The 25224-nt window shown below is 48.0% G+C and overlaps 2 protein-coding genes across 4 annotated transcripts; one reads left to right on the top strand and one right to left on the bottom strand.

The window, feature by feature from the left end:
- Positions 1-5059: 5059 nt before the first annotated feature.
- LOC122385627 (keratin, type II cytoskeletal 3-like) lies at positions 5060-9833 on the bottom strand. Its single transcript, XM_043374004.1, has 2 exons — positions 9770-9833; positions 5060-5814 (listed from the first exon to the last, which is right to left on the bottom strand). Exons 1-2 carry the CDS (start codon positions 9785-9787, stop codon positions 5350-5352), a joined length of 483 nt encoding a protein of 160 aa, XP_043229939.1. The 5' UTR covers positions 9788-9833; the 3' UTR covers positions 5060-5349.
- A 10569-nt stretch (positions 9834-20402) lies between these two features.
- LOC122385629 (anaphase-promoting complex subunit cdc20-like) lies at positions 20403-24999 on the top strand. Of its 3 annotated transcripts, XR_006257231.1 has the most exons (4): positions 20411-21726; positions 22961-23247; positions 23530-23675; positions 24144-24999. XR_006257231.1 is itself a non-coding variant. In XM_043374005.1 (3 exons), exons 1-3 carry the CDS (start codon positions 23061-23063, stop codon positions 24153-24155), a joined length of 345 nt encoding a protein of 114 aa, XP_043229940.1. In that variant the 5' UTR covers positions 22078-23060; the 3' UTR covers positions 24156-24999. The 3 variants fall into 3 exon arrangements, 1 of the variants encoding a protein (XP_043229940.1); XR_006257230.1 differs by having other exon boundaries at positions 20403-21726; positions 22961-23675; XM_043374005.1 differs by lacking the exon at positions 20411-21726 and having other exon boundaries at positions 22078-23247.
- The last annotated feature ends 225 nt before the right edge of the window (positions 25000-25224 follow it).

Genomic DNA, 25224 nt, shown 5'->3' with positions numbered 1-25224 from the left:
GCATCCAGACAGCTGATGGCGAGGTTGTCAGTCGTCAGCTGCATGTCTTCTCAGACGCCAGTGAGGTTGGCCATTCGGCGGTGGCGTTTCTTCGAGCAGAGACGCGTGCAGAGGACGGCAGCAGTACGAGTACCGTCCGCTTCCTGATGGGTAAGGCCTTGGTAAATCCAGTTCGTTTTGTGACCATCCCTCGATTGGAGTTGGCAGCTGCAGTGGTCGCAGTAAGGTTGAAGCAGTTGCTGGAGAGGGAGACTGGTTTGGAGTTCGACAGAACTTTCCTGTGGACGGACAGCATGGTCGTACTCCAGTACATTCGCAACAGATCGTCGCGGTACAAAACGTTCGTGGCGAACAGAGTAGAGATCATTCACGGTAAGTCTGACGTGCAGGACTGGAGATACGTACCGTCAGCTGCCAACCCGGCGGATGTTGGATCGCGTGGATCTGCGCCGGAGGACTTGGGGACGTGGTTGAAGGGGCCAGACTTTCTTTCAGCGGATGAGGAGAGCTGGCCGTGTGAGCCGGTTCGGTTAGATGATTCTGAAGACCCGGAGGTTAAGCATCCCTCACCTGTCGTGACTGTTGCAGCGGTCGCTGAGGTTCCTGAGTCGTCTGCAGTGTCGGGTCGCGAGCAGCCGTCCGCGACTGAGAGGCTGCTCAGTTACTTCTCGTCCTGGTGCCGACTGAAGAAGGCCGTGGCCTGGTATAGGCGCTTTTCTGATTTCCTCAGGAGCAGGCTGCGCGATCGAGCAGGCAGGCGTCTGCGCGATCGAGGAGTGGGAGTAAGGACGTCTCTGAGTGTAGATGATTTGAGGTCGGCTGAGAACTCCATCCTTAAATACGTTCAGAAGACAAGCTTCTCTGAGTTTTCTGATGACCGTGAAGGGACGGTGAAAGTGACCAAGTCGAGCTCCCTCAAGGGGTTGAGCTTGACTCGGAGGGATGGCATCTTAGTGGTAGGGGGTAGGCTAAGTCGCTGTCCTGTACAGAGCGATAGCAAGTATCCTGTGCTCATGCCCAGACATCACCATGTGACCCGCCTAGTGATTCGTGACGCTCACGAAAGGGTAGGTCATCAGGGTCGTGAACATACCCTGAGCAAGATTAGGGAGAGGTTTTGGATCTTGGGTGTTGGATCGCTGGTTAGGAGTCTAGTTCGATCCTGTGTGACCTGTAGAAAGGTGAGTGCGGTCCCACAGAGGCAGATGATGTCTGACCTGCCGGACGACAGGGTGACGCCAGATACTCCTGCGTTTGCGTTCGTTGGCTTAGACGTTTTTGGGCCAGTGCTAGTTAAGAGAGGCCGTTCTGAAGTGAAACGCTATGGTCTGATGTGTACATGTCTAGTAACTCGTGCAGTGCACGTGGAGGTGCTGCAGTCACTGAAATCGGACTCTCTGATAAACGCTATACGTCGGATTATTGCGCGTCGGGGTCCGATCAGTAGGATTAGGAGCGATTTGGGTACAAACATGGTGGGTGCTGACAACGAGCTCAAGGCTGAGCTCGCTAGACTGGACGCTAGTAGGCTCGAGCAGTTCGCCTTGGGGAAGGGGATTGAGTGGGTGTTTAACCCTCCGTCTGCCTCACACTTTGGTGGATGTTGGGAGCGCTGCATCAGGACATTCAGAAAGGTTTGGAGGTCGATGCCCACCCAGAGACTCGATGACGAAGGTCTACACACTTTGTTCTGTGAGGTCGAGTCGGTGTTAAATAGTAGACCCTTGACATTTGTCTCTGCTGACAATGGTGAGGTAGAGCCCCTTACGCCCAACCACTTGCTGCTGCTGCGTCGCAGTGGTGAGGGGATCCCAGGGGAGTTTTCCCACGACCAGCTCTCGACCAAGCAGTGGAGGAGAGTACAGTACTTGTCCGAGCAGTTTTGGCTCCGATGGCGGAGCGAGTATTTGCCTACACTGCTGCGTCGCCAAAAGTGGACGACAAGGTCTCGTAACGTAAAACAGGGAGATATAGTTTTGTTGGTAGCAGACGACGCGCCAAGAGGTCAGTGGCGCCTTGGCAGGGTGACTCAGACCTTTCCGAGCCAGGATGGGTTAGTAAGAAAGGTTTCAGTTAGGACGGGTGGCACGATACTCGTGAGACCCGTGCACAAGCTGATACTTGTGCTGCCTGATTCTGACCTTGACCTGGGCTAGATGGACGATTAGTGTTTGGAGCGCATGTTTAGGACATGTGATGTATATAGGTGTGTATGTGTGTGTGCCCTGTTTGTTCGGTGTCCTCAACCCTGCGGGTTGAGCGGGGGGAGTGTAGGCGCTGTTTTTGATGAGCTCCTGCTAGTAACTTTAGGTTACCGGAACGCTTACGAGATGGCGGTGTTGTTTCGGTATTTGAATAGCGCTATCGATTTATCGATGTTTATTTTCTGCTTGGGTGCTTTGTGTCATTTGGTTTAATTTTTGTATCGGTTTATAAATTAATTTTGTATTGTGTTTCGCTGTTATTTGTTGTTAGCATTTTAGTTTAAGTGCTAACCTTCACGGTCACGTGACCGGCGCCCCGCCTACCCGCCACGTCGGCTTCCGGGTCGGCGGAGGGGCGGTCGTAGAAGGAGGGATTCGAGGCATTCTTGGTCTATCGGTGACGGCGGCGGGAGCCATGCCGATTTGGGTTTTTGGTCACCATGGTTGCTCTAGCCGTACGACTTTGAGGGCTTTGAGGGCGCACCGTGTAGAAACCGCTTGCTTCACTATGCTTTGCAATATAAATTCATCTGTGGAGCTATAGCGCGTTTACCTGCCGGTTAGCGCAAGATCCAGAGGCCCTAGACAGCGGTCGGCGGTTATAGGGTCAGACCAACAGTCGGAACGCATTGATTCTGTTTTCACACCGTTGGACCCATCCCATCCAACTGGCCCCCTGGTTTCATTAGGGCCCCAAGGCTCTAAAATTGGGACTCTCTTGGCCAAAGTATAACTACTCAGCTGTGTCAAAGGATCTGCCGCAGGCGCCTTTGCGTCGCCAAGGGCCCACTGTGTCAGCCAGCGGCCCCTATAGAATAAGAACCCCTGGCTTCCAGGGGGGCATGGTCCCTTTGGCCCCCTCCTTGGCTATGCCACTGCAGGTGACAAGCGTTCTTCCAGGCGACCAAGGGGCAGGGGCCAGGCGACCAGGCCCCCAGGCGACCAGGGGCCCCCAGGCGACTAGCCCCCAAGCGACCGGGGCCCCCTAGGCGACCAGGGGCCCCAGGAAACCGGGGGTCATCGGATGAGTCATCGGATTGGGTCATCAGAGGGCCACAGAAATGCAACTTCGATATCAATTTTCTTCCGAGTAAAAGACGTTTTATCCAGTGTTTGAAAAAAATATCCCGGGGCCCGAGGGGCTCCCCCATGGCGCGTTTTGCGCTCAAGGGAGGGGGCCATTGGCCCCGTGGCCCCTCCCCCTTGGCTACGCCCCTGCCGATATTGTTATTCATGGACAAAGCCAGCTAAATCTCTAAATACGACTGAGCTGAACAAATAAGCAAGAATCATTACCGGTTCGGGTAGCCTTTACTACAATGTATTATGTTCGTTAGCCCTCGCCCGGTGAGGGGGGTTGATGCACCCCCTAAGGTTTTTCACAAATAACGTAAAAACGGCGGCGCTCAAATTTGGCATACCTACCCTCTGGCCTCTGGGGCAACCTTTTGGCACTTGTCCTGAAAATTTCAGGTCTCTAGTTTTTTTCAGGTCAGGTCACCAGGTCACAAACCCGGTACAAGGTCAGGGGAAAATTGGACTAGTTTAGCGGCAACCGAATGCCAGAGTTTTTCGTTGATAGCGTGAGTTCTATAGCACGTAGCGCTACCAAATTTAAGACACGACTTGGAGCATCGGTTTGTCACTTAGCCTTGGAGTTTTAGGTTCCAGTGACCCGAGGTCAGGTCACAAGGTCACAAGAACTGGTACATTGTCAAAATAGCAAGAATACCGAATAAGAATAACTACCACGCAGTTTGCGGAGGGCTGTACATGTCACTCTGGAACGAATCGCTCGAGCATCGCTAACCACAAAACATACGACAAACGTTAACTTTGCAAACTATCATCTTATTTCCAATAACGGCACTGCTTATTTCGCCTCACTCCCGCTCCCCCCCCCCCGCTAACAGGTTTTGAAATTGGTTGAACCCCACAACAGTGGCTGGATCCGCCATTGGGCAGGGGAGTAGCGAATATTTTGCCCACCCAGTGAAAAATCCTTAGAGGAGGCCCTGCACTAAAATCTCGCATAGAAAACACCCTTTCTGTAGCACTTGCATGGTTCACTCAGAACAGTCTTGAAATAAACCCAGCAAAAGCCGAAATGGTCACACTCAAGTCACGGCGTCAAAATTTGGATGAAAACATCTCAGATGAAAACCATTTGGTCATGACAGGTCACCATTTGGTCATGACAGGTCACTGAGATCCCTTAGGTTACGATAGGTCGGGTCAAGTCACGATGGGTCATGCAAGGTCACAGAGGTCGCCTCAGGTCACGATTGGTCATGTCAGGTCACAGAGGTCATCTCAGTTCACGATATCAATTGTTCGTTCGTTCTTCTCACTTCCATGCGAAAATCCCCACTGACCCATCTAAAATATCATTTTCCCCATTGCCATAACATTACAAGCCGACACTGCAGTGTCATCTTATAACATTACAAGCCAAATACGCCAGCCAAAAGCAGCGTATCAAAAAAGGATAAATTTCGGTGTTCACATCGTCGCTGGTCTGAGCCGCCGTGATCATGTCACGCCTGCGTTGCGGGAACTCGGGTGGTGCAAGGTGGATGAGATGATTACAGAGCGTGACATCGCCAGTCGCCACACCGCGTCATTTGATCGTAGCCCCCTGTGCGTCCGAGGTGTTACGCGAGCGAGTCGTCCTGCGCTCCGATGTGTCCTCCCGCCACACCCGCGCAACGGCTGACGGCCAGCTGCAGCTGCCCAGAGTGCGCACTGAGTTTGCCTGACGTAGTGATCTTGTCGCAAAACTCAAAGCACTCGAAGTCTTCAGAAAACGAGAAAGCAAACGTAGTAGGCAATAGATACAAGGTATATTTCCATGGGTCAAAATCGTTTATTGAGCAAACCGGTTTCATTGCCAGCCCGCGCCTGGCGGCGTTTCAATTCATATACCGTGCGCTTATTCAGTATACCTGTCGTGCGGTGCGTTTTAGGCATTCCCATATAATGAAATAAGTAGATAAAGGTTTTGAGAAAACAGCGGCCACTCCTGCTATTCTTGCTGCGTGAAATCACTCATTCAACGTCAAAGGCGGCCAAGAACTGTTGTTGTTCCAGTACTTAAGTTCCGTATCCGTAGCATTTGGGTTCTGTATCTGTAGCACTTGATTCCTTATCCGTAGCGACGGCTGCCCTGTGCAAAGGAGCGGACCGGCACGCGGCCAGAGCTCACGCGGCCAGAGCTCACGCGTCCGAGCCCACCGTGCACAGAGCCCACACGTCCGAGCCCGCTGCTCACGCGTCCGAGCCCGCCGTGTACGGAGCCCACACGTCCGACTCCGCTGCTCACCCGTCCGACTCCACTGCTCACCCGTCCGACTCCGCTGCTCACCCGTCCGACCCCGCTGCCGTACGACAGGGAGCGGCCGAAGCGGCCCTTCCCGAAGGCCTTTCCGCCGCCGAAGCCCTTTCTGCCGCCGAAACCGCCGTGGCTGATGCCTCCTCGGCGGCCGAACGCGCCGCCGATCGGCCGGCCGAAGGCGCCGCCGATCGGCCGGCCGAACGCGCCGCCATGGCCGCCGCCGAACTTGGAACCGAGCGCCGAAACGCTCAGCACCACCAGAATCAGCGTCACCAGCTGAAAAGGGCAGGGTTTTGTGAGCACTCATCCCACTGATTGTAAACAGTTGCCATAAACGCTGCGGGCAGGTGCACCGTGCAACTAAAGTGGGAGATAAAAAGATCGAATAAAGGTGTTGTCAGTGCTGCGGCTAACATGATGCACGCGCTGCACGTAAGTTGCTGCGAGACCAAGGCCCTAAAACATAAGGTTGGACGAAGTTTTCTACCAAAAATGTACTAGAATAGCGTACGAGTCAAAGCTATTTCCGTTGTTTCTTTACAAAAATGTCGCAAACAAGCTTTTTCTGTAATAAATCATTATTTTGAAGTTAAGCAACCAGTTGCTATAAATTCAATAAGCAAACGCTTATTTTCTATATAAAAGCCTAGCTTATATAGTCCAACTCTAGTTGAATAAGCAAGTAGCTACTAAATTTTCCAGATGCGACACATATTGCGCACTTCAGACAAGTACGTTGCTAAGGCGTTGCTAAGGACTCTTTCGCATGTTTTGCTGCGTGTTTTTTGTTACGAAGTGAGGGAAGTGAGATTGACAAGCTTATTGATATTTTTTCTGGTTTTCTAGGGCCGTCGCAATTGTTTAACTTGACATACTTTTCTTGCTTTTTTATCCGAGGCTTTTTCAATAATTGGTAGATTCTATCGTGGAAATAAAAGGGCCAGCAGGCCACATGGGTAAATGCAAGTCGACTGATTGTGAAATAAAAGGTAGAAGTGTCTGTTCCATTAGAAATTTGATGTGATGGAAGATGAAGCAACAGGATCAGACGCAAGAACCACCAATTAAGAACCCAGAACCAGCAAGCGCTATGCCATCAAGAGCATCCATGGTAACGTTTGATTAGCTTTCAGAAAACCTTTGAACTAGACGCCAGACGGTGAGCAATCAAGAGATCTTACAAGACCATTTGTTACTTGAAAACGAGAGCCGCCAGGAAAATCAGTAGATTCTTCAATGGCAACACATTTCAGTATCTATCTAGCAATGATTTGCACCAGCGAGGTGCTATCATTGTGTTTTGTGTCTGTATCCCTAACTGCTCAAAAAATATTTGTCAATAAATAAACAAGCAAATAATGCGTCTTTTTCTACTGAAAGTAAGTCCTCCAAGTGGCAAGGGATGAATAATAGAAGGTACCTAATTTATTGCCATCTATTCATTCAATTCATAAATCATGGCAATTCAGGGCATCGATCGGCAGCGCCCTTACTGCATAGCACTGCGGATCGTCCATGGGTTTCTTGATGACTCCGACTCTGACTCAGACTTTCAAAAATCAACTATGACTTTGATTTCAAATATCGGCTCTGACCGACTCCGACTCCACAGCCCTAGCAGGTCTGCGGAGGCAATAGATTTTTGGTGACTCCGACTCCGACTCTGGCTTTCAAAATCGACTCTGACTCTGACTCTGGTCAGAACTGTCGATTCGGACCGACTACAACTCCGACTACGGAACCCTGATAGGTAGGGGATCGAATTTCGGTGACTGACTCAGACTCCTGCTTTTAAAATCGACTCTGACTCCGACTCGACGACTCAGGTCAGAACTGTCAACTCCGACCGACTTCATGACTCCGACTCCGGAGCCCTACTGGCAGCTATCACGCCAGGGAGCTGCAAATCATATGTTCCCTGGCGGTTTATGGCATTAAAGTCGATAATCCGGCTGAATCGCACTATGAAACACCCTTATTGGCTGCAAGAACCACGAAAGTTAGCGCATCACCACTGGAAAACGTGACAAGATATCGATTAATTGGCCCTGGATTTGGATAAATAACATGTAGATGATCATATTAGGACACATTTACATTATCAGCTATCTCAAGGTTGCCCTCCAGGCGGCTCTAAACTATGGCAATTTCCCTATCTTCAACATGTAAATGCCCTCGGGCGTCCTCGTGGTGACGTAGGCATGGGAGTGCCAGTTTGGTAGGAACTAGACTTCGACGCCCCCTGTGCGAGACAGTACAAGACTGATCGAGAGCGGACAAGCCCGGCTACCCGCGGCTCCAGCGTCAGACGGCAGTGCCGGACTGATTCACTGGACCGCAGAGCAGGCTCAGCGGGGCGCGGGACCGTGCAGAGACACCACAGAGCAGGCTCAGTGCAGCGGGGCGCGGGCCCGTACAGAGCAGGCTCAGCGGGGCGCGGGCCCGTACAGAGCAGGCTCAGCGGGGCGCGGGCCCGTGCAGAGACACCACAGAGCAGGCTCAGCGGGGCGCGGACCCGTACACACACTGGCGCGGGCCCGTACACACACTGGCGCGGGCCCGTACACACACTGAGACCACCAGCCACCGGGTGCCGCTGGGAACCCATGTTAACCCGCGCCGGGCCGGTGCTCTGAAATTCCGCGCCGGGCCGCGGGGGGGTGTTTGAACACCCCCCCTTCTAACTCGGCTCCTGGGCCACGTAGCGACACGCGGTAAGCGGCAATCGAAAGAACGTCCAAAATAAGGACGAAAACACTTCGGTCATTTTTTGGGTCAGGTCAAAGGTCAGGTCACCAGAGGTCACCAAAGGTCAAATGTTCACTATTTCAACATTTTGGAAACTGCCAACGGCTATCTCGGGAACCGATAGAGCTACAGCGCCGCAAAAAAGCGCATTCGATAGCCCTTTTACAGGCCTTTCTGAGTAATGTTCTCAGATTTGACCTCAGGTCAACGGTTTAGCCTCCAGAAGGCAAAAACTCCAAAAATAGCCGTTTTTACGAAAAACGTTTTTTCGGCAATAACTTTTGACTCAAAAGAGCTATGACATTACTTTTGCCAGCATCGTGTTCCTCTCGTCGAGACGCGTCGAATGAACTATAATTTGACCTTGAAAGGTCAACTTGAAAATTTGACCTCAGGTCAAGGTCATGACCTGACCGGAAAAGGTCATGTTGCATATCAGTCGATCCGCAACGTCGAGCCGAACACATCTAAGGCGTTTTCAGCGCTCTAGCACGCCTCTATCAGAAGTTATCATCGAAAAACTGTTAGATTCTGTTCGTGACCTGAGATGACCTCGGGGACATAACGAGGGGTCACAGTTGCCATTTTCTGGTTCAGTGTGTCTATTTTACCTGCATCTCGATGTTTGAGAGTGTCTAGAATAGCGTTCGTGCAAAACAGGCGCTTTTCAATTTTCTCCCATTGACTTATAATGGAGAGGCCGCAAAATTGACCTGACCTTAGGTCAACGATATCAAAATTCCGAGATATACATTTTATAGATAGTGTTGCTGTAATCAATCGCTGAAAGTTTCAAGGCAATCGTTCAGTCGGTGTAGCTATGACGAACATTCTTATTTTTTCTGAGGTGAGGTCACTTGGCGTGACCTGGTGACCTGACCTAAGGTGACCTGGGTCTGAAATTTTACAACATGTGCGGAAAAGATGCACGAACAGGTGTGCCAAAAACGGCGGCGCTACGCGCCGCCGTTTTTGAGATATCTGCGAAAAACCGCAAGGGGGGGTGTTCAAACACCCCCCCCCCGGCCCGGCGCGGGTTAATAAACTGGCTGGCTGAGGCTGCTCTTCAGCTCAATGTTAGATACTTCTTTTGTGGCAATTTAACTTCTGGTGCAGTGTGACGACATTTTCTACCAGTAACTATCAAGTATTAATAAAAAATGTTTTTAAGTTCATCGCACCAAAACATATGCATTTATAACACAAGGCAATAAGAGTACCATGACTATCACGCGAACAAGAATAATGTATATTTGCCTCATTTCACTTTAAAAATGTACTCGGGCGACCAAATATTGGCATAAATTTTAACACCACGTGTCCTTTTATCATTTAAGAGTGACGCAAGAGCTGTGCAAAGTCTATACTTGAAAGCGATCAAACACAAAACGACGTCCTGAAATTGTTGCAAAAGACGGCAATGTGACACCCGTTACGCCAAGGTCAGGGCGTGCCTGGCGCAGAACACAGTTGGTGGTCTTACCGCTAGTTTGGCGTTCATCTCTGCGGCAGGTGGCCCCGACTGCTGTACCAGGAGAGCGGGGTGTGTGTGTGTGTGTCGCCCGCCCGCCTCGTCTTATATACCGCCACGACGGCGTGCGCCTCGGCCTAGCTCGGCATCCCGAGCGATGAAAAAACGGCTCAGCTGGTGGGAATTGTTCGTCACATTAAGTTTATATTAATCATGGCAAGCAGATTATGATGTCCTTCCGACAAGCAGGTCCGCGTTCAGCGCGACTTACCGCAGATGTAAGTCGGGCGATAAAGCCTCTTGGACAATGCATAGACGGCGACTGCGCTGGCGGTTATGTAAGAGGCGGTCCGGCGGCGCCGCGCAGGTGCTCCGCGGCGGCCCGGCAAGGGCAGCCGGGTCACTGAGCCGACGGCGCACGGCGACACGGCCTCCTGTGCCCCGGCACACGGCGGCACGGCCTCCTGTGCCCGGGCACGCGGCGGCACGGGCTCCTGTGCCCGGCCCTGGCACCGTACCCCGCTGTCAGACTGCGGCGCCGTGGGCCGCAGCCGCTTAGCCTGCACTTTGCAGATAATCCTGCGAAAAAAGTCACGGTGAGGTGACTTTTCCCAGGCTATATAAACCAGGTAGAACGCTCCCGACGAAAAAGTGGTGACAAGCGATAATTAGTTGCCGCGACCCTCACTTGTTCAAGACTATATCCGCAAGCAGCATTTACAAGCTAGCGAAAATCGACCAATCGGCGTTCGGCAATACTCAACGCTGATTGGCCCGATGCTCTGATGAAATTGCGGGGGACTGCAGCTATTCCCCAATGGCGTTTCATAGACTTATGACTTTTGAAGGTGATTTATATCAGTTTTTGTTGGGTTTAAGGCCATTTTTTAGCTTGGATATTCTTTCTGTGACTTTTGACTGTGTAATACCGACATTTAATCATAACATTTCTATATACTACCGGTGTCACATCGGCCAAAAAGACCACTGTACATGGGATAGACGGACCACTGCTGATGGGGCCACACATGCCGGCGTGTGGTCATCGGAGGCCCATGAGGGCTCGACATAGGCCCTTTATGGGTCGGTATAGGCCCGGCGGGTCCAGTGCAGGCGTATCAGGGGCCGGTGCTGACCCAACAGGGCCCAGTGGCATATAATGTAAGGCTGTCTAGGGACGTTGGGGGCTCAGGGGGCCATATACGACCATAAGGGACCACATAAGCTAATCAGGGGTCCATTTAGGCCAATAAAGGCACTTCAGGGGACTTGAAGAGGCCATTCAAGAGCCGTGATGGGCCCATGAGAGGACGGCATTGGTCCATCAGGTGCAGTCAGGGTATGTTGTGCGGGTTTCTCAGTGGCCCATTCGGGCATATCAGCGACCAATTTAGCTACTCAGACTCCCCTGATGGACGTTCCCGGCCTCTGATGACCCTATAATGAATCCTTGTGGGGCTCCAATAACCCTCTCCAATAACCCTTCGTCAACCCATTATTACCATACGCTGGCACTAGGGGCCCCACACCAGTCGCAGGGCAGTCCGTGCCATGACAGCATGTCTTTTCGGCCGATATTACATCGGTCATATTTATTAAAAATCATGATTTTATGGTGCCATTATATAGTTAACAGTCATAAGAAATATATTTCAACTCGAAAACAGCTCGAAACAGCATATAATCTTAAAGAAACCCCTCCGAAATCCAAAAGCCTATTCGGATCCACAGAGAATAACTGCGGTCCCCCGCACGAGTACCGGACCAATCAGCGTCGAGCACTACCGAGCGCTGATTGGTGGATTTTCCGCTAGCGTGTAACTACTGCTCGCGGAGCAACAGTTCGTCGACAATCCTCCACAAACGTCTGTCACCACTTTTCGTAATGCTAAACAGCCGGAGCGTACCCCCTGGCTGGGGCCACGCCGCCTTCGTCCCATGGAGCCCTGCTTGGGCACCGATTTCGGCGCTCGGCAAAGCAACCGGGGGTCCATTTCAGTGGCTAGTAGTGTCATCAGTAAATGATGCTTTATACAATTAAAGTAATCAAGTAACAATATCTAGGAATTAATTTTTACACCTAGGATGAACAATACAGGGTGTCTCACAAAAAGTGTAAACACATGTTACAGGGAGTTTGAGAAATCCGTGAGTTTGCAAACTCCCTAGGGAGTTTGCAAACTCACTGACCCATCAGTGAGTTTGCAAACTCACTAGGAAGCTTACAAATTCACTAGAGAGTTTGCAAACTCACTGACCGGTCAGGGAGTTTGAGAAATTAATGAGCGATTGGGCAAAAAAAAATCAAGTGTGTAAGATGAGGGTGGCATACGTGCCGTCCGTGATGTTAAAACAGAGGCGGCTAGTGGTATGGCCTAGTATATAACCGTCGCACGCTGACAAAAAGCTTACAGATCCTTAATTGTTTTGCCGGAAAAAAATGCTACTCGCGGCTATGTAAAGGGGATGTTCGGAGCAACGTGATCCTCCGTTCCGTCGTTTCCATCTTAACCTTCCAGGCGGTGGGGGGGGGGCATTTTTTTGCCCCCCCCTTAGTTTTTTTTCAATATATCTCGAGAACTGCTGCGCCGATCGTCACCAAACTTTCAGTACCCTCCCGGGAGCAGCTAGCGCACATGGTGACCAAATTTTTTTCCAAAGGCTATGATAGGTTGGCCGCTAATGACGTCAGAGTAACGTCATTTTTGACCCAAAAAAAGGTTTCGCGGGAAGAGCTGTCAGGCCTACAGCTTTAGAGATACAGAAAAATGTTTCAGACATAAAAGGTGTGGAATCAAAAGGGCTACAAAACTGCTATTTCGGTTTTTCGAATTTTTTGGATTATGACCCCCAAAAATCAAAAAATAGATTTTTTGAATATAATACCAAAAAAATCCAAAAAGTTTTTTCAATTTCGAAAAACCGGAATATATGTGATAGACCCTACCGCCTTCTATCTACATACCAAATTTGAGATCGATACCTCTTTTTTTGGCCAAGTTATATCGAAAAAACTGTTCAAAATTGAGAACGTCAAATTTTCAAACTCAATTTTTAGCAATTCTAGACCTCGTAGCGCAAAAAAAGACCACCATTAGACTCCCCGTGACGAGCTGCATCGAATCAATACTCATTTTATGTAAAAATATCAACTTTGAATTTTGACCCTTTTTGACCTGACCTTGACCTGACCTCCACCAGAAAGTGACCTAAACCGTACCTGATGGTCTTATAACCAACACCATTGAGTTGGAAATGAAAAACTGGCCATAAAACATGCATCGCATAACCTTAGTAAAGTTGGGCTCATGTGGTGACCCCTGGTGACCTTTGGTGACCTGACCTGTGACCTGACCTGGTATGACCAGTGACCTCTAATAGCAACATATGTACTAGAAAACTGACGCCTTATCGCTGATTTTCGACAAAATGCGTTTTACTCGATGTTATAGCGCTTTCCCTAGAAGCCCCGTGAACGGTGAAACATTTTATCTTTGACCTGACCTGCGACGTCATCGGTGACCCCGAAGTCAATGAAATTTGGTTTCCCTCGACAAATTTGACAGGGCTATCGAACGCCGTTTGAATTTTCCGGATCCGTCCAGTAGTTTCGGAGATATGGGAGGGGGGCAAAAAAAATGCCCCCCCCCCCACCGCGCGGAAGGTGGCTGGTAGGCCCACCGCCTGCCGGGTTAAGGAATCAGGATACTGAAATCCTTCTCCTCCACGCCGAAACCCCCACTCCGGGCTGGACAGGCACCTTTATCTCATGCGAGCTGCTCCCTTGGAGCGGCACCGCCGCGCTGCTCCCGAGGGAGCGCACCCCGAAGCCGGGTGCAGAGAGTGCTTTGGGGGGGGGGGCTGGTCGGCCTTTCCATTCGGACGGGCTAGGCCCCGGCGACTCTCTAGGGTGTCTGCCCAGATCAATGGCTCCCCCTAATTCCTATCATTCTTCCGGCTCTGAAATGGTCTTGTCAGACCGAAAGGGCCTAACCTGCAGCAAAACAAAAACAAACAAGCAGCGCGCGCCAGTCGGAGCTGGGCTGGCTGCCAGCAGCGCCGGCTCTCGATGACACGTCTATGGCGGATGGGAATGGGCGTGAAATGGTGCGTGTGCCTGTACTTTATCATAAGTGACCAACTGAGCTGTTTCTACTTTGATATATTGAGCCTGACTCTGGAATACCGAATAGTCACACTTGAGTGGAACGGATCTAATTGATTGGGACGTGAACTAAATAAATGTATGACTAGATAAAGCGGCGGTACATGCTTGGATAGATCACTGAGCAGTTGAAAATAAAACAAGGTATTTATGGTGTGCATATGATCTATAAGCTTTTTGTCAGCGTGCGAGGCCCTACAACTAGCCTCCTTTGTTTTAACATCACGGACGGCACGTATGCCACTCACATGCTGCCCACTTGTTTTTATTTGGCCCAATCGCTCTGGAATCTCTCAAACTCCCTGACCGGTCAGTGAGTTTGCAAACTCCCTAGTGAGTTTGCAAACTCCCTGACCCATCAGTGAGTTTGCAAACTCCCTAGGGAGTTTGCAAACTCACGGATTTCTCAAACTCCCTGTAACATACATATTTGTTTTGTAAAGGTCCACAACTAAAAATTGACACAAAATACAGGAGCTTGTATTTTGCATACTGAGCGACTCAGAGATATGAAAATCACACCAACACACTCGGTGCACTGTCCTCTACTAGACCTAGAGCAGGAGCGCCTGGTGGCCTTCGTCAGACACACGGCGGACGTTTGTCTTCACCTGTGCCATCAGCCTCTGACACACTTCCGCGGGAACTTCCTTCAGCTTTTTGACGATTAGTGACTGGAGTTCCTGTTCATTTTCTGCCTGCCAGCCGTCCTTGTATATTGATGCCTTCAGCAAAGCCTAAAACTTTTCTCTTGGTCGGAGTTGAGGCACAGCAGGTGCCGGTGGGTTGTCGTCTCGTTTAACGACCTTTATATGAAGCCTCTTCAGCTCTTCCAGGACGGACTTTTCGTAATGGGCTGAGGCCAAATCTGGCCAAAAGATCACGTTTTCTTTAGCATGGTGTTTCTCAACGAAGGCCTTTAACCGAGGACGGCACTGCTTTCGGTATGTTTCCCCATTCATGGCACTCTGGTATGCCATGAAACTTTGGCTGATCCCAGCGGTGGAAATGGCCACCCAAACCATCACCTTCTTTGGGTATTTCTCCTTACGTTGATATCTGACTTCTGGTGCGGTATTTTCTTTGTCTTCCGTATAATAACCTCTATTTGCTTGGACTTCCGGGGAATGAAACGGAAAATAACTTTCGTCGTCCATGGCAATGACTGTATTTTCTGATGGCTTCAGGTCACCCATCCTGAGCTTGCGACATCTTGTTTTTTGCTTTTCTTTCTGGGCTTCCGAGGCTCCCGACGTTTTTTCCCGGCGTCGATACTTCGGTGGTGTCTTAGACGACAGTATTTTAGACACATACTGTTGGGTGACATTGAATTTGGCTGCCGCACGTGCCTGCGACCTCCCGATTCTCTCGTTCATGTACTTCTTCAGGACTTTAACTTTTTGTGTGGGCATTTTGACCGCTGGCCGGCCACTCCCAGGTTTTCGGGTCAATGCCCTACCTTCATCACACTTCGAAATTACCCGGTAGATTGTTTTTCTCGGTACATTCATCACATAAAAATGTTTTACAGTATATGGTTTGCCCTTCGCCCAGTTTTCCATGTAAAACTGGCCAATGACCTTTCGGCGGTCATTTTCGTTCAGACCAAATTTGGTAGATACTCGTTTTCGCTCTTTCTGAACCGAGCGACATAACTTTCAAGCCAATTCATTTACTTTTTTAAAGGTGGGAGGGTCCCTTTTAACCTGCCAACCGACAAGCTCGGAAGCACACAATACAACCCACCTATACCTAGCACCTACACCTTTTTTATTTGGACGTATTGTATCCTCGCATGTGTAGGGGGGGGGGGGGGTCGGATGGACCCCCCATGGTTTTTCGCGAATAACTCGCGTAAAAAGCGGCCGATCGCGACGAAACTTTCAGTACCCTCGCATTGACCAAGTTTACACCTACCCTGAAAATTTCATGACCCTGGCCTGACCCCAATGACCTTTGATCTGTGACCTCTTTTCCGAGACCATGTTTGGCCGGAATCGCGATTCCGCGTATGTCGGCTCGCATTAGCCGCGCGTTTGCAGGCTTTTCGTGGTTTCAAATGTTCAAACATGTGATTTGATGTTGCTCCCATGCATTAGGGTGGGTGTCAAGGTCACCTGAAGTCAGTCAGTGACCTTTGGTGACCTCGGTTCACTTTTTCGAGTTTTACATGTTTCTAGGCTAGTTTTTGGAGCTGAATTCGAATTTAGCAACCATTTGGACATTTACGAAGTAGTTTTTGTGACTTAGTAACATGTTACGAAGCTGTCAGAGGTGGTTGACACGGGGAGCATTCATTCTGGCCAGGGTTCATAATGTCCAGGGTACGCTATGCCCAGTGTCAAAATGGCCAGTGCCTTGAATGGGCCAGAGTTCATAATGTCCAGGGATTGCATGGTCCAAATGTGGCCAACTGGCTGCAGATAGGGTATATTCAAAGAGGCCAGGGTTCATAATGTCCAGGGCACGATGTGTCCAGTGCTCAAAATGGCCAGGGTTCATAATGTCCAGGGCACGATGTGTCCAGTATTCGAAATGGCCAGGGTTCATAATGTCCAGGGCACGATGTGTCCAGTGTTCAAAATGGCCAGTGCCTTGAATGGGCCAGAGTTCATAATGTCCAGGGATTACATATTCACTGAAAGTGACGTCATTATGTAAAAAACACGGAATCAGCTCAATGCAAAGCAGTGCAGTGCCGAAGGCAATGCCTTAGGAGAGATTACAGGCAATAGTAAATCAAATATTTTTAGGTTAAGTGGTTATGTATCTGGCTTCAGGCCGAAGGCCTGAAGCCTGATGCATAACCACTTAACCTAAAAATATTTGATTTACTATTGCTTGCAATCTATTCATGCGAGAAACTATTTCCTTATCCCTGGTAGGCAAACATCATTACCTTAGGTTAGGTTAGGTTAGGTTAGGTTAGGTTAGGTTAGGTTAGGTTAGGTTAGGTTAGGTTAGGTTAGGTTAGGTTAGGTTAGGTTAGGTTAGGTTAGGTTAGGTTAGGTTAGGTTAGGTTTGGTTGGGTTGGGTTGACTATGTAATCCCTGGACACTATGAACTCTGGCCCATTCAAGGCACTGGCCATTTTGAACACTGGACACATCGTGCCCTGGACATTATGAACACTGGCCATTTCGAACACTGGACACATCGTGCCCTGGACATTATGAACCCTGGCCATTTTGAACACTGGACGCATCGTGCCCTGGACATTATGAACCCTGGCCTCTTTGAATTTACCCTATCTGCAGCCAGTTGGCCACTTTTGGACCATGTAATCCCTGGACAATGTGAACACTGGCCAATTCAAGGCACTGGCCAATTCGAGCACTGGACACATTGTGCCCTGGACATTATGAACCCTGGCCTAAATAATACGCACCCGGTTGACACGTACTACGAATACCCGTCACGACGCCTGCTGGTTGACCTGACCTGACCTGACCCGACCTTGTCTAAATGCTTAAAGACATCATCTGTGATCAAAACTAACACGATATTCGTGATCAGCACCCCGAAAAAACCCTTAGCATAGCAGCCACACTTAACGACTTTCTAACAGGTCCCGATTTTCCCGACTTTGGGTCATTGACCTGACCTGGAAGGTCAACCAATGACCTAGGACCTTAAAATTGGGTATCATCAGCTTCCTCTCGTCACGGGCAACACGCTCGTTTTTTCCGCGAAGCTCTAGCTCGATCAGGGGCCAAACGCCAAGGGGGTCCAACCGACCCCCCCCCCTCGACGTTAGAACCGATTAGACATGAGAAGCTGGCAAACGCCGCACACATGCGAGGGGTATACTAATGCCAAAAATTTATTGATTGGAATTTTGGTTTAACAATATTAGTGTCCTTGATGTATGTACCTAGAAAAGGAACCTTTTGCCACCTTTTGCAACATGTTGCATAGGCAGGTATATTGTATTATACATAGGTACCTATTATTTGCTATGCCATAAAAGGTATGAAATCTCACCATAGAGAACACAAATCCAAATGTATTATGGAAAAATGTAAAATTGCTTGTCAGCAATTCTTAAATGCATCTGCACTGCACAAGATAAGTTAGGTACACATGCATTCAGTATCCCAAAATTGAGTTTTTGCTGGGGTGTTATAGCCCGGCAGTTGCTGGGGTATTTCGCCACCCGCCGTTTGCTGGGGAGGGGCGTTAAACGCCCCCAGCCCATGACTCGAGAACCAATCGGCGCATCGAAACGAAAGAACGCGACGAGACGCTTCAGATGAGTACTTGAAAGTTCAATTTCGAGATCACAGGTCGAGTCAAGGTCAGGTCAAACACCTGAAATGGGGCTTTCGGTAGCATGAACTTCAGAACCTCGTAATGGGCGCCTCTCGTCAATAACTCTGTCAAAACTGAGCATTATCCCTCATATAAGTGCTACAAGAGTGTCAGATCCATGTAGGGGTCGGTCAAGTATAGGTCAGGGTCAAGGTCAGGTGAATCAGATAAGAACATACCCCCGAAAATCAAAACTGATATTCGCAGTCTATGACACATGTTTTATGGGTAATTTTGGGCGTAGAACGATGGTGACATTTATTTTATCCTACGAGTACGTGTTTGATTGAAAAATATCAATTTAAAAAATGCATGCATCAAGATCGTACAGTGTCACGAGAAATAGTCAAGATTCAGTCCAAGATTTTGGAAAATGTAGAACGGTTATCAAAAATCGAAGATAGCCATTTGATTGTACATAACATTGGCAGTCTAATGGCGTTTATGGCATGTCGTTATGTCTATTCTGTGATTTTATATTATTTTTCGAACATATCCCATTTTGGTTGAAAACCAATATGGGAAAACCATATCATGACGTCACTAAAACCTCGAGATCACAAAAATTGTAGGACCAATTTTTTGAAGCTTTGGCACAATATACTTTAATCAATTCCCTACAGGTACCCAAAATTTGGCACGCCTACGGCGCGCCGTTTTTAACCTACAGCGCGGCGAAAAAAGTGGGGGCGTTTAAAGGGACCCTCCCACCTTAACATTAGTTTTGAGTTGAGATAGCCAAGTTTGCGACCAGGCTCAGAAACCACCATTTATCTTGGTCGCAACCCCCGCAGCTTTATGGTGTTCAAGAAATTTCTTCCCTTTACTTGCAGGGTGGGACCAGCGTGGTCCCTATCTCTTAACCATTACGGGAGTCTGATGACGTCATCAGGCTTTCGAACGTCCGTTAAATGTTTGACTAAAACGTTTTGTAGCACGCGGTGATATATGCTGCTTTGCGCGCAACAAATGCCGCACTTTCAAATAAAGTCGCTAGGAACAGCGGAGATCCCAAAAAGTAAACAAAAGTAAAAGTCTAATATCTGGAAAACCGGTGAATATTTTTCGATGAAATTTGGTAGATATTCGTTTTTGCTCTTTCTGAACCGAGCGACATCACTTTCATGCCAATTCATTCACTTTTTTGAAGGTGGGAGGGTCCCTTTAACGCCCTTCCCCAGCAACTCGCGGGATAGGGGAATATTATCCACCAAAAAGGGGGAAGAGAGTAGATACTGCTGGTAATATTAGATATAAAAATAGTGAGAAAAGATCAGTGACATTTATTTTTATCCATATGAGTATCCATGATCATAAACCAAGTATCTACACAAGTGCCTTTTGAGGTAACAAACTCAAGGTGTTCCTGGCTGAGATGGTTGATTGGTCTCAGAAATTGGTAACGAGAGTGGCAAATGAATTTAATTATTTCCCACCTAAATCAACAAATTTTGGGACACTGTATATTATCCAGGTTTAGGGCCACACTGACGTTGACGACACGCCCTGTCGAGTAGAATTCCGAGTGACCCGGCCCAATGAATTCTATATTTTTTCTTCAAATTTTACCTCCTAGTGCAACGCTTATCCGGCCTCCAGGGGCAGGGGACACAAAGGGGGTTGAAAAATTTGTAGGAGACACAAAATAAGTTTTTTTTTACCTCTGGAAGTATAATACATTTGAATATCATAGAAGAATAACCGTATGCTCACTGTCTTTTAACAATCCAAAATTAGCCTAAAATGAATGAATATATTTCGGAAACGTTCCTTCTTCAGTTCAAAAGTTAACTATACAAGGCACAGAAATGTACAAATCATCGAACGTCACAAAAGCGCCGAATCAACTGATCTCACCAACGGATATTAGTGACATTCTCGTGCCATATAAGTAGCACGGCCTCTTTTAACCAATGTAAGACTAAACGAACAGGCATACATAAGATGGCGTAACCGAATCTGTACAACAGTATGAGATCACTTGTGACCCAACGAATTACTATTCTAGTCATCTCACAAACAAACAATATAATTAAAACCAACAAGCAATGTGTACGCATCGAACATCGAACTTCCCATCGAACTTCCAACGCACGTTGAACACTCAGCACCTGAAACTGGCGAGGCGAACCTGCAATCACGGATAGACACTCACCACTTGTCCCACGGTATATAGAGAACTAGGTAAAACCGGTTCGAAATTACAACACTAAGGTATTTTGACCACTATTTTCAGCTGACCCTTTAAGTCTGAAAAAGAGAACTAAGCAACAAATTCCAATGAGTTTTATTATTTGTAAATATATTTTTGATTTATGATCAGAGAGCACGCCATGTACGAATCTGCGAAGCATTAACGAAAATAAATTGTTGGCTATCTCCGCCATTTCAAAAATTATATATCTAAAGTTGCAAGGATTGTTCATAGACAAGATTGATTTTTCACAATCAAAATTTAAAATTAAAGGACAAAAAGTAATATCAAAGGCCAACTCACTCTTGTCGAATTTCGAAATTACCATTGTTCTGAGCTGTTCAGCCTACCCGACCTGCCAATGCTCTACCATGAATTGTCGAGTAATTTCAGTGAGTTGGGGCTTAAATTATGGTCAATAAATATCAAAATTAAATTATCTTTCAGATTTTGGGTGTCTCGTTGCCTTTTTAATGTTGCAAACTGCATTTAGTTGACGTTGATTACATAGCCACCATTGTTGTCCATGGTCACAATGCTCCACTAAATATAATATTTCTAAAAAACGAAGTCGAGTTGGGGTCTAAAAAAAACACCAACATATACGAAATTGCATACACTATAACATATCAAAATACTGAAACGAAACAAACGTTGGAACTTTAACCAATCTGCTTCCGAATCTAAAACTTAGAATTTATGGTACTGAACAGTTCTGAACAAAAACATTGATATTTGGTAAATATGTCAAGAGTGGGCTTGCAAAATGACTTCAACAAAATGAAAATTTTGTTTTCTTTCCTAATATGCATGTTTTATGGCAGTTGTGGTGTTGTATTGTATATTTTTTTGTCTAGAATGTACTAGGTTTCTTGCTGCTAAAGGTCACACTGTGACACTTAATGGCAAAATACTCAAAAACGAGACTGAGTTGGGGTCTATTTTGAATAGTATACTAAAGAAGATTAAATTTTCTATCTATTGGTATCAGTTGTGAAACAAAATAAACGTTGCAACTTTACGAAATTTGGTATTGAAAACTGCCGATCATGATTACACACCCGCAGTTGCCCGCAGTAAATGCTGCTAACGAGATATTTGTCGCTAGCAGACGCAAGTGTTGGCAATGGATTGGTCGAACGGCATTTTATTTGCTAACAGAGAACACTTGTTTAACTTGTAGATAATGCCGTGTATGCTGTTGTGTATTTTGCACGTATTTTGGACAAGATTTTTCTGATTTTAGATTTCATTTTGACAAAAATGCTGTAGATAGGTTGACGGGACTGATAATGAAAGGTAGGTAGTAGGTACCTACTTGAAAACCAAGTTGAAAACCTATATTTTATCTTGAGAGGTTATCACTTATCAGTGCTAGGCTGGCTGATTTTGTATTTTATCTTCTTTTCCATGGTTTAAATGGTTTAATTGAGATTCAAAAAACCGGGGCAAAGGTATGTAGTTGATGTTGTTATGATTTGTTTGTCAATTGTCTTGTAACAATTAGACTTCAATGTATGGAGGTATTCGTACCCCAAAGCTGTATACCTAAATCCCTTGGCCGCCCGGCTGCCCCTGCCCAGGGGCTAGTCATTTTGTGACGCTCCTCCCCCCTGTTCCGTCAATTTCATCCTCGGGCTAGTCAAATCCTATTCCATGCCACATCTTGTTCTTGGCTGGACGAACAACTTCATCTCATGTGGTTAGCTCCCGTATAGGACTAGAGCACTCCCGTAGCCGGTTGCAGTGAGTGTCAGGGGGATGAGTGGCCTGTCCACTGGATGGGTCCAGCTTTAACAACCCACCAGGGCGCCAGCCCAGGCCATTGTCATATTAGTAAGGCAAATGTCGCATGAGTGGGCATATGCACGTATTTTGTTTTTGCAACAAAGGATAGGCGCTACCCGCAGGCGCCCGCGGAAACTGCAATGTTGGTTGTGGGTTGGGTAAACTTGCTTCCAAGCTGTTGTGTTGTAGACAGCATGTTTTAACTTAGGTGACAGTTTGTAAATCCATTAGTGATAAGTTTTATTCATTTTGTATGATTCTTTTCCTTAGTAGAAAAAAAGTGGCAGGGTCACCATCATCTTCCTTCCAATGAGGAGGGAAAGGGAGCCATTTATCACAATTTCTTCAATATGGATCCTCATAAATGTGACTTATACCAGTACCTTCTCAGGCTATTGTTCCATCCATTTGTGCTGCAGATGGCTTTCATATGGTCTTAGTCTGACAAAGCTAGGTGCTAAGAAAGAACAGCTTTGAAGTGCAATAGTTATTGATGCACATGTCTCTGAAGATAACTTCCAACAAGGCCCTAAATACACTTCCAATACGCCTGAGATGATTTCAGTCAAATTTAAGCGCAGGTAGGCTATCCAATGTTCAATGCATGTGTTAAGTGCTTTGAGGCACCTTAGGCTTAGCTTCGTTCTTTCTTAGAGTTGTCGAACTATAGTCTCCAGTGCTCCCCTCGCCTATATCAGTTGTCTACCCCTGTACTCCTGACTCCCTCTGTCTTTCATTCATCCAGGTTACGCCAATGTTCTGCGCATACAGTTGCTGCTTTTTGGTGCGCACACACCCCAGGCACTCCATCTCGTCAACGCCTGAGAAGTTGGTGAAAGTGCCTCATGCCAGGCTTGCTGGATGGCTACTACCTGCACTTGCTAGCTGAACGGAAGCTCTTCCAACTAGCTGGCATGGCTCTCGGCAGCTTGGCTTACGCGTGGGACGCTGCAGGCGCAATCATCGCCAGCCTCGCACATGTCGAAAATCAGGCAGACTACATCAGCTGCTCACTGATATGGGCCAAAGAAGGTATGGCGTGGCAGAGGCTTGTCTGCTCACCGTGTGTGCAATACAGAGATATAAGCTCCTAGATAGTTAAACAAGTTCTGTGCACTGCTTTCTCAGGTATTTATTTGCTTGCTAGATATGTGATTTGAGTTTCATCATGGACGTTTGCAATCTTGTGTACCGATAAAACCAAGTCTTAGCATAAAAGTTCGCCATTGTGTGCCTGTGGCCGGCTTTGTCGTTTGTATTGCAGGTAACTATGCTTTGTGGTTTCTGAGTTCTGAACACATTATCCTCCACCAGGCTCGTTGCTGGCGGTGGTTCTGGAGACAACGGTTCGATCCATCAGCTGTAGGACGTCACTCGGCAAGAAGTTGTGGAGTGTGATGGTCATCCACGCGGCGCGCGTATCCAGTCACGTTGTCCAGAAACGATCACATTATCTCCAGGTCAGTAACTGTGTGAAGCAACGTTTCCACTGCTCGGTCAGCTGTGTCCCGCCACGTCACCAGGTCAGTGACGTGCTTACAATTTTGTGACACGTCGCCGCGTCCCTAGGTGAGCGGCTTGGGGGAACTTTGTAGGTATGTTACCGGGACGGGATGCCGGCTAATGCGGGTGCCGTTGCCAGTGTCGTGACGTTTGGTGGGTCTCGGACTCGCTCGGGCGTCATTTTCTTGAGCGAGAAATGTATTTACAGGCTAATGTACTGTTATTATAGCTGAGTGTGCGACAGGAAACGTTATGAGCCATGAGTCGTGGTCGCCGTGGCTAGTATTTTACGGCCGTGGTGAACAATGTGACGGTCGCCGTGGCTGGTTTTGTGACGGCTGCCGTGACTGTTACATAACGGCCGTCGGGGCTGAAACGTGACGGTCGTCGTGAGACGTGACGTGCTGCGACTCGCTGTGTTACAGGTCACTCCGTGACTTGCCGGCGCTCGAGCTGACGGTGTCGCCCGAACGAAGGCTTCACGGCGACAAGTGCTGCCACCGCCTAAGACCATCCGACTCCGAAATGCTGATTGCCGGGCACGAACAAGACGCTACAGGCATTTGGGTGCAACACCTGCTCCGAGTGCCCTGTTCTGAGGCGTCATCCGAAGAAGGCCGCATAGTGCACTTAAGGCTGTGTTCGGGTGTTAGTGCACTGCACTGTCGGATAGGATCAAATGGCAGGCCCGTCATAAGATCTCAGTACGAAATTAAGATAGTCAGAGCCGACGTGATCGGTGGATAGTGTGCCAGGGTTGATTGAGCGTCCATGAGCGTGAGACACCTGGATCTGTGAAGGATACGCCGATACGTGTCCCGGATTCGACCCCCCTCCCCCTCCGTCTCAACGGTGTTGGCTGAGATTGGGGTATTTTTACGGACTCGCCAATGTCCTGCAATTTCTGTTATGTAATTTGACGATCATGCCGTGGTCTCATTCTGTCTCGATATGCTAATAAATGATAAATGTAACAGAGGTTGGAAGTAAGGTGTGAGTGGCTGTAACCGGCAGGTTTTGGCGAGCGTGATATTTGTATCGTGAGGGCGCTAGCTGCAATCAATCGCGCGTTTTTGCTGAGCATCCGTGAGCGAGAAAATGCCTTCTCTGGAACCTAGCAGTTCAGCGTGAAATCTGTGTATCTTTGGATTATGTTATCATAACGTAATGTATTTTTGGTGTCCACTGCAGCTTCGGAACAGAAATATGGAGATTGGCTGTTTGCTGAAGCAAGGGTAACCAATCCGTGCCAAGAATAAAAAACTATGTGAATTTAAGTATGTATTTCGCTGTATTTTCCAATTGTGTTACACAAAACACAGAAATGCGTCAACTACTGATAACACCCGGCTACAAATACTAAAATGCTTGCAATGCTATACAAGAATAGATATTGTAGATACCCTGGCGGCCGACTGGCGCGAAATGGCTACGATCGACTTCACGGACGTTGCTGGTGACTGGCGGACCAGTGAAAACAGGAAAGAAGATGAATAGTTCTAGCTC

This window comes from Amphibalanus amphitrite, unplaced genomic scaffold, assembly GCF_019059575.1.
Source record: "Amphibalanus amphitrite isolate SeventyFive unplaced genomic scaffold, NRLGWU_Aamphi_draft 000225F_arrow, whole genome shotgun sequence".
Taxonomy (NCBI): domain Eukaryota; kingdom Metazoa; phylum Arthropoda; class Thecostraca; order Balanomorpha; family Balanidae; genus Amphibalanus; species Amphibalanus amphitrite.
This window is presented reverse-complemented; position numbering and strand designations above follow the sequence as displayed.

Coding starts and splice junctions, on each gene's coding strand:
- LOC122385629 (XM_043374005.1), top strand. CDS start 23,061: ATGCCAGGCTTGCTGGATGGCTACTACCTGCACTTGCTAGCTGAACGG. Junction 23,248..23,529: donor ACTGATATGGGCCAAAGAAG/GTATGGCGTGGC, acceptor ATCCTCCACCAG/GCTCGTTGCTGGCGGTGGTT.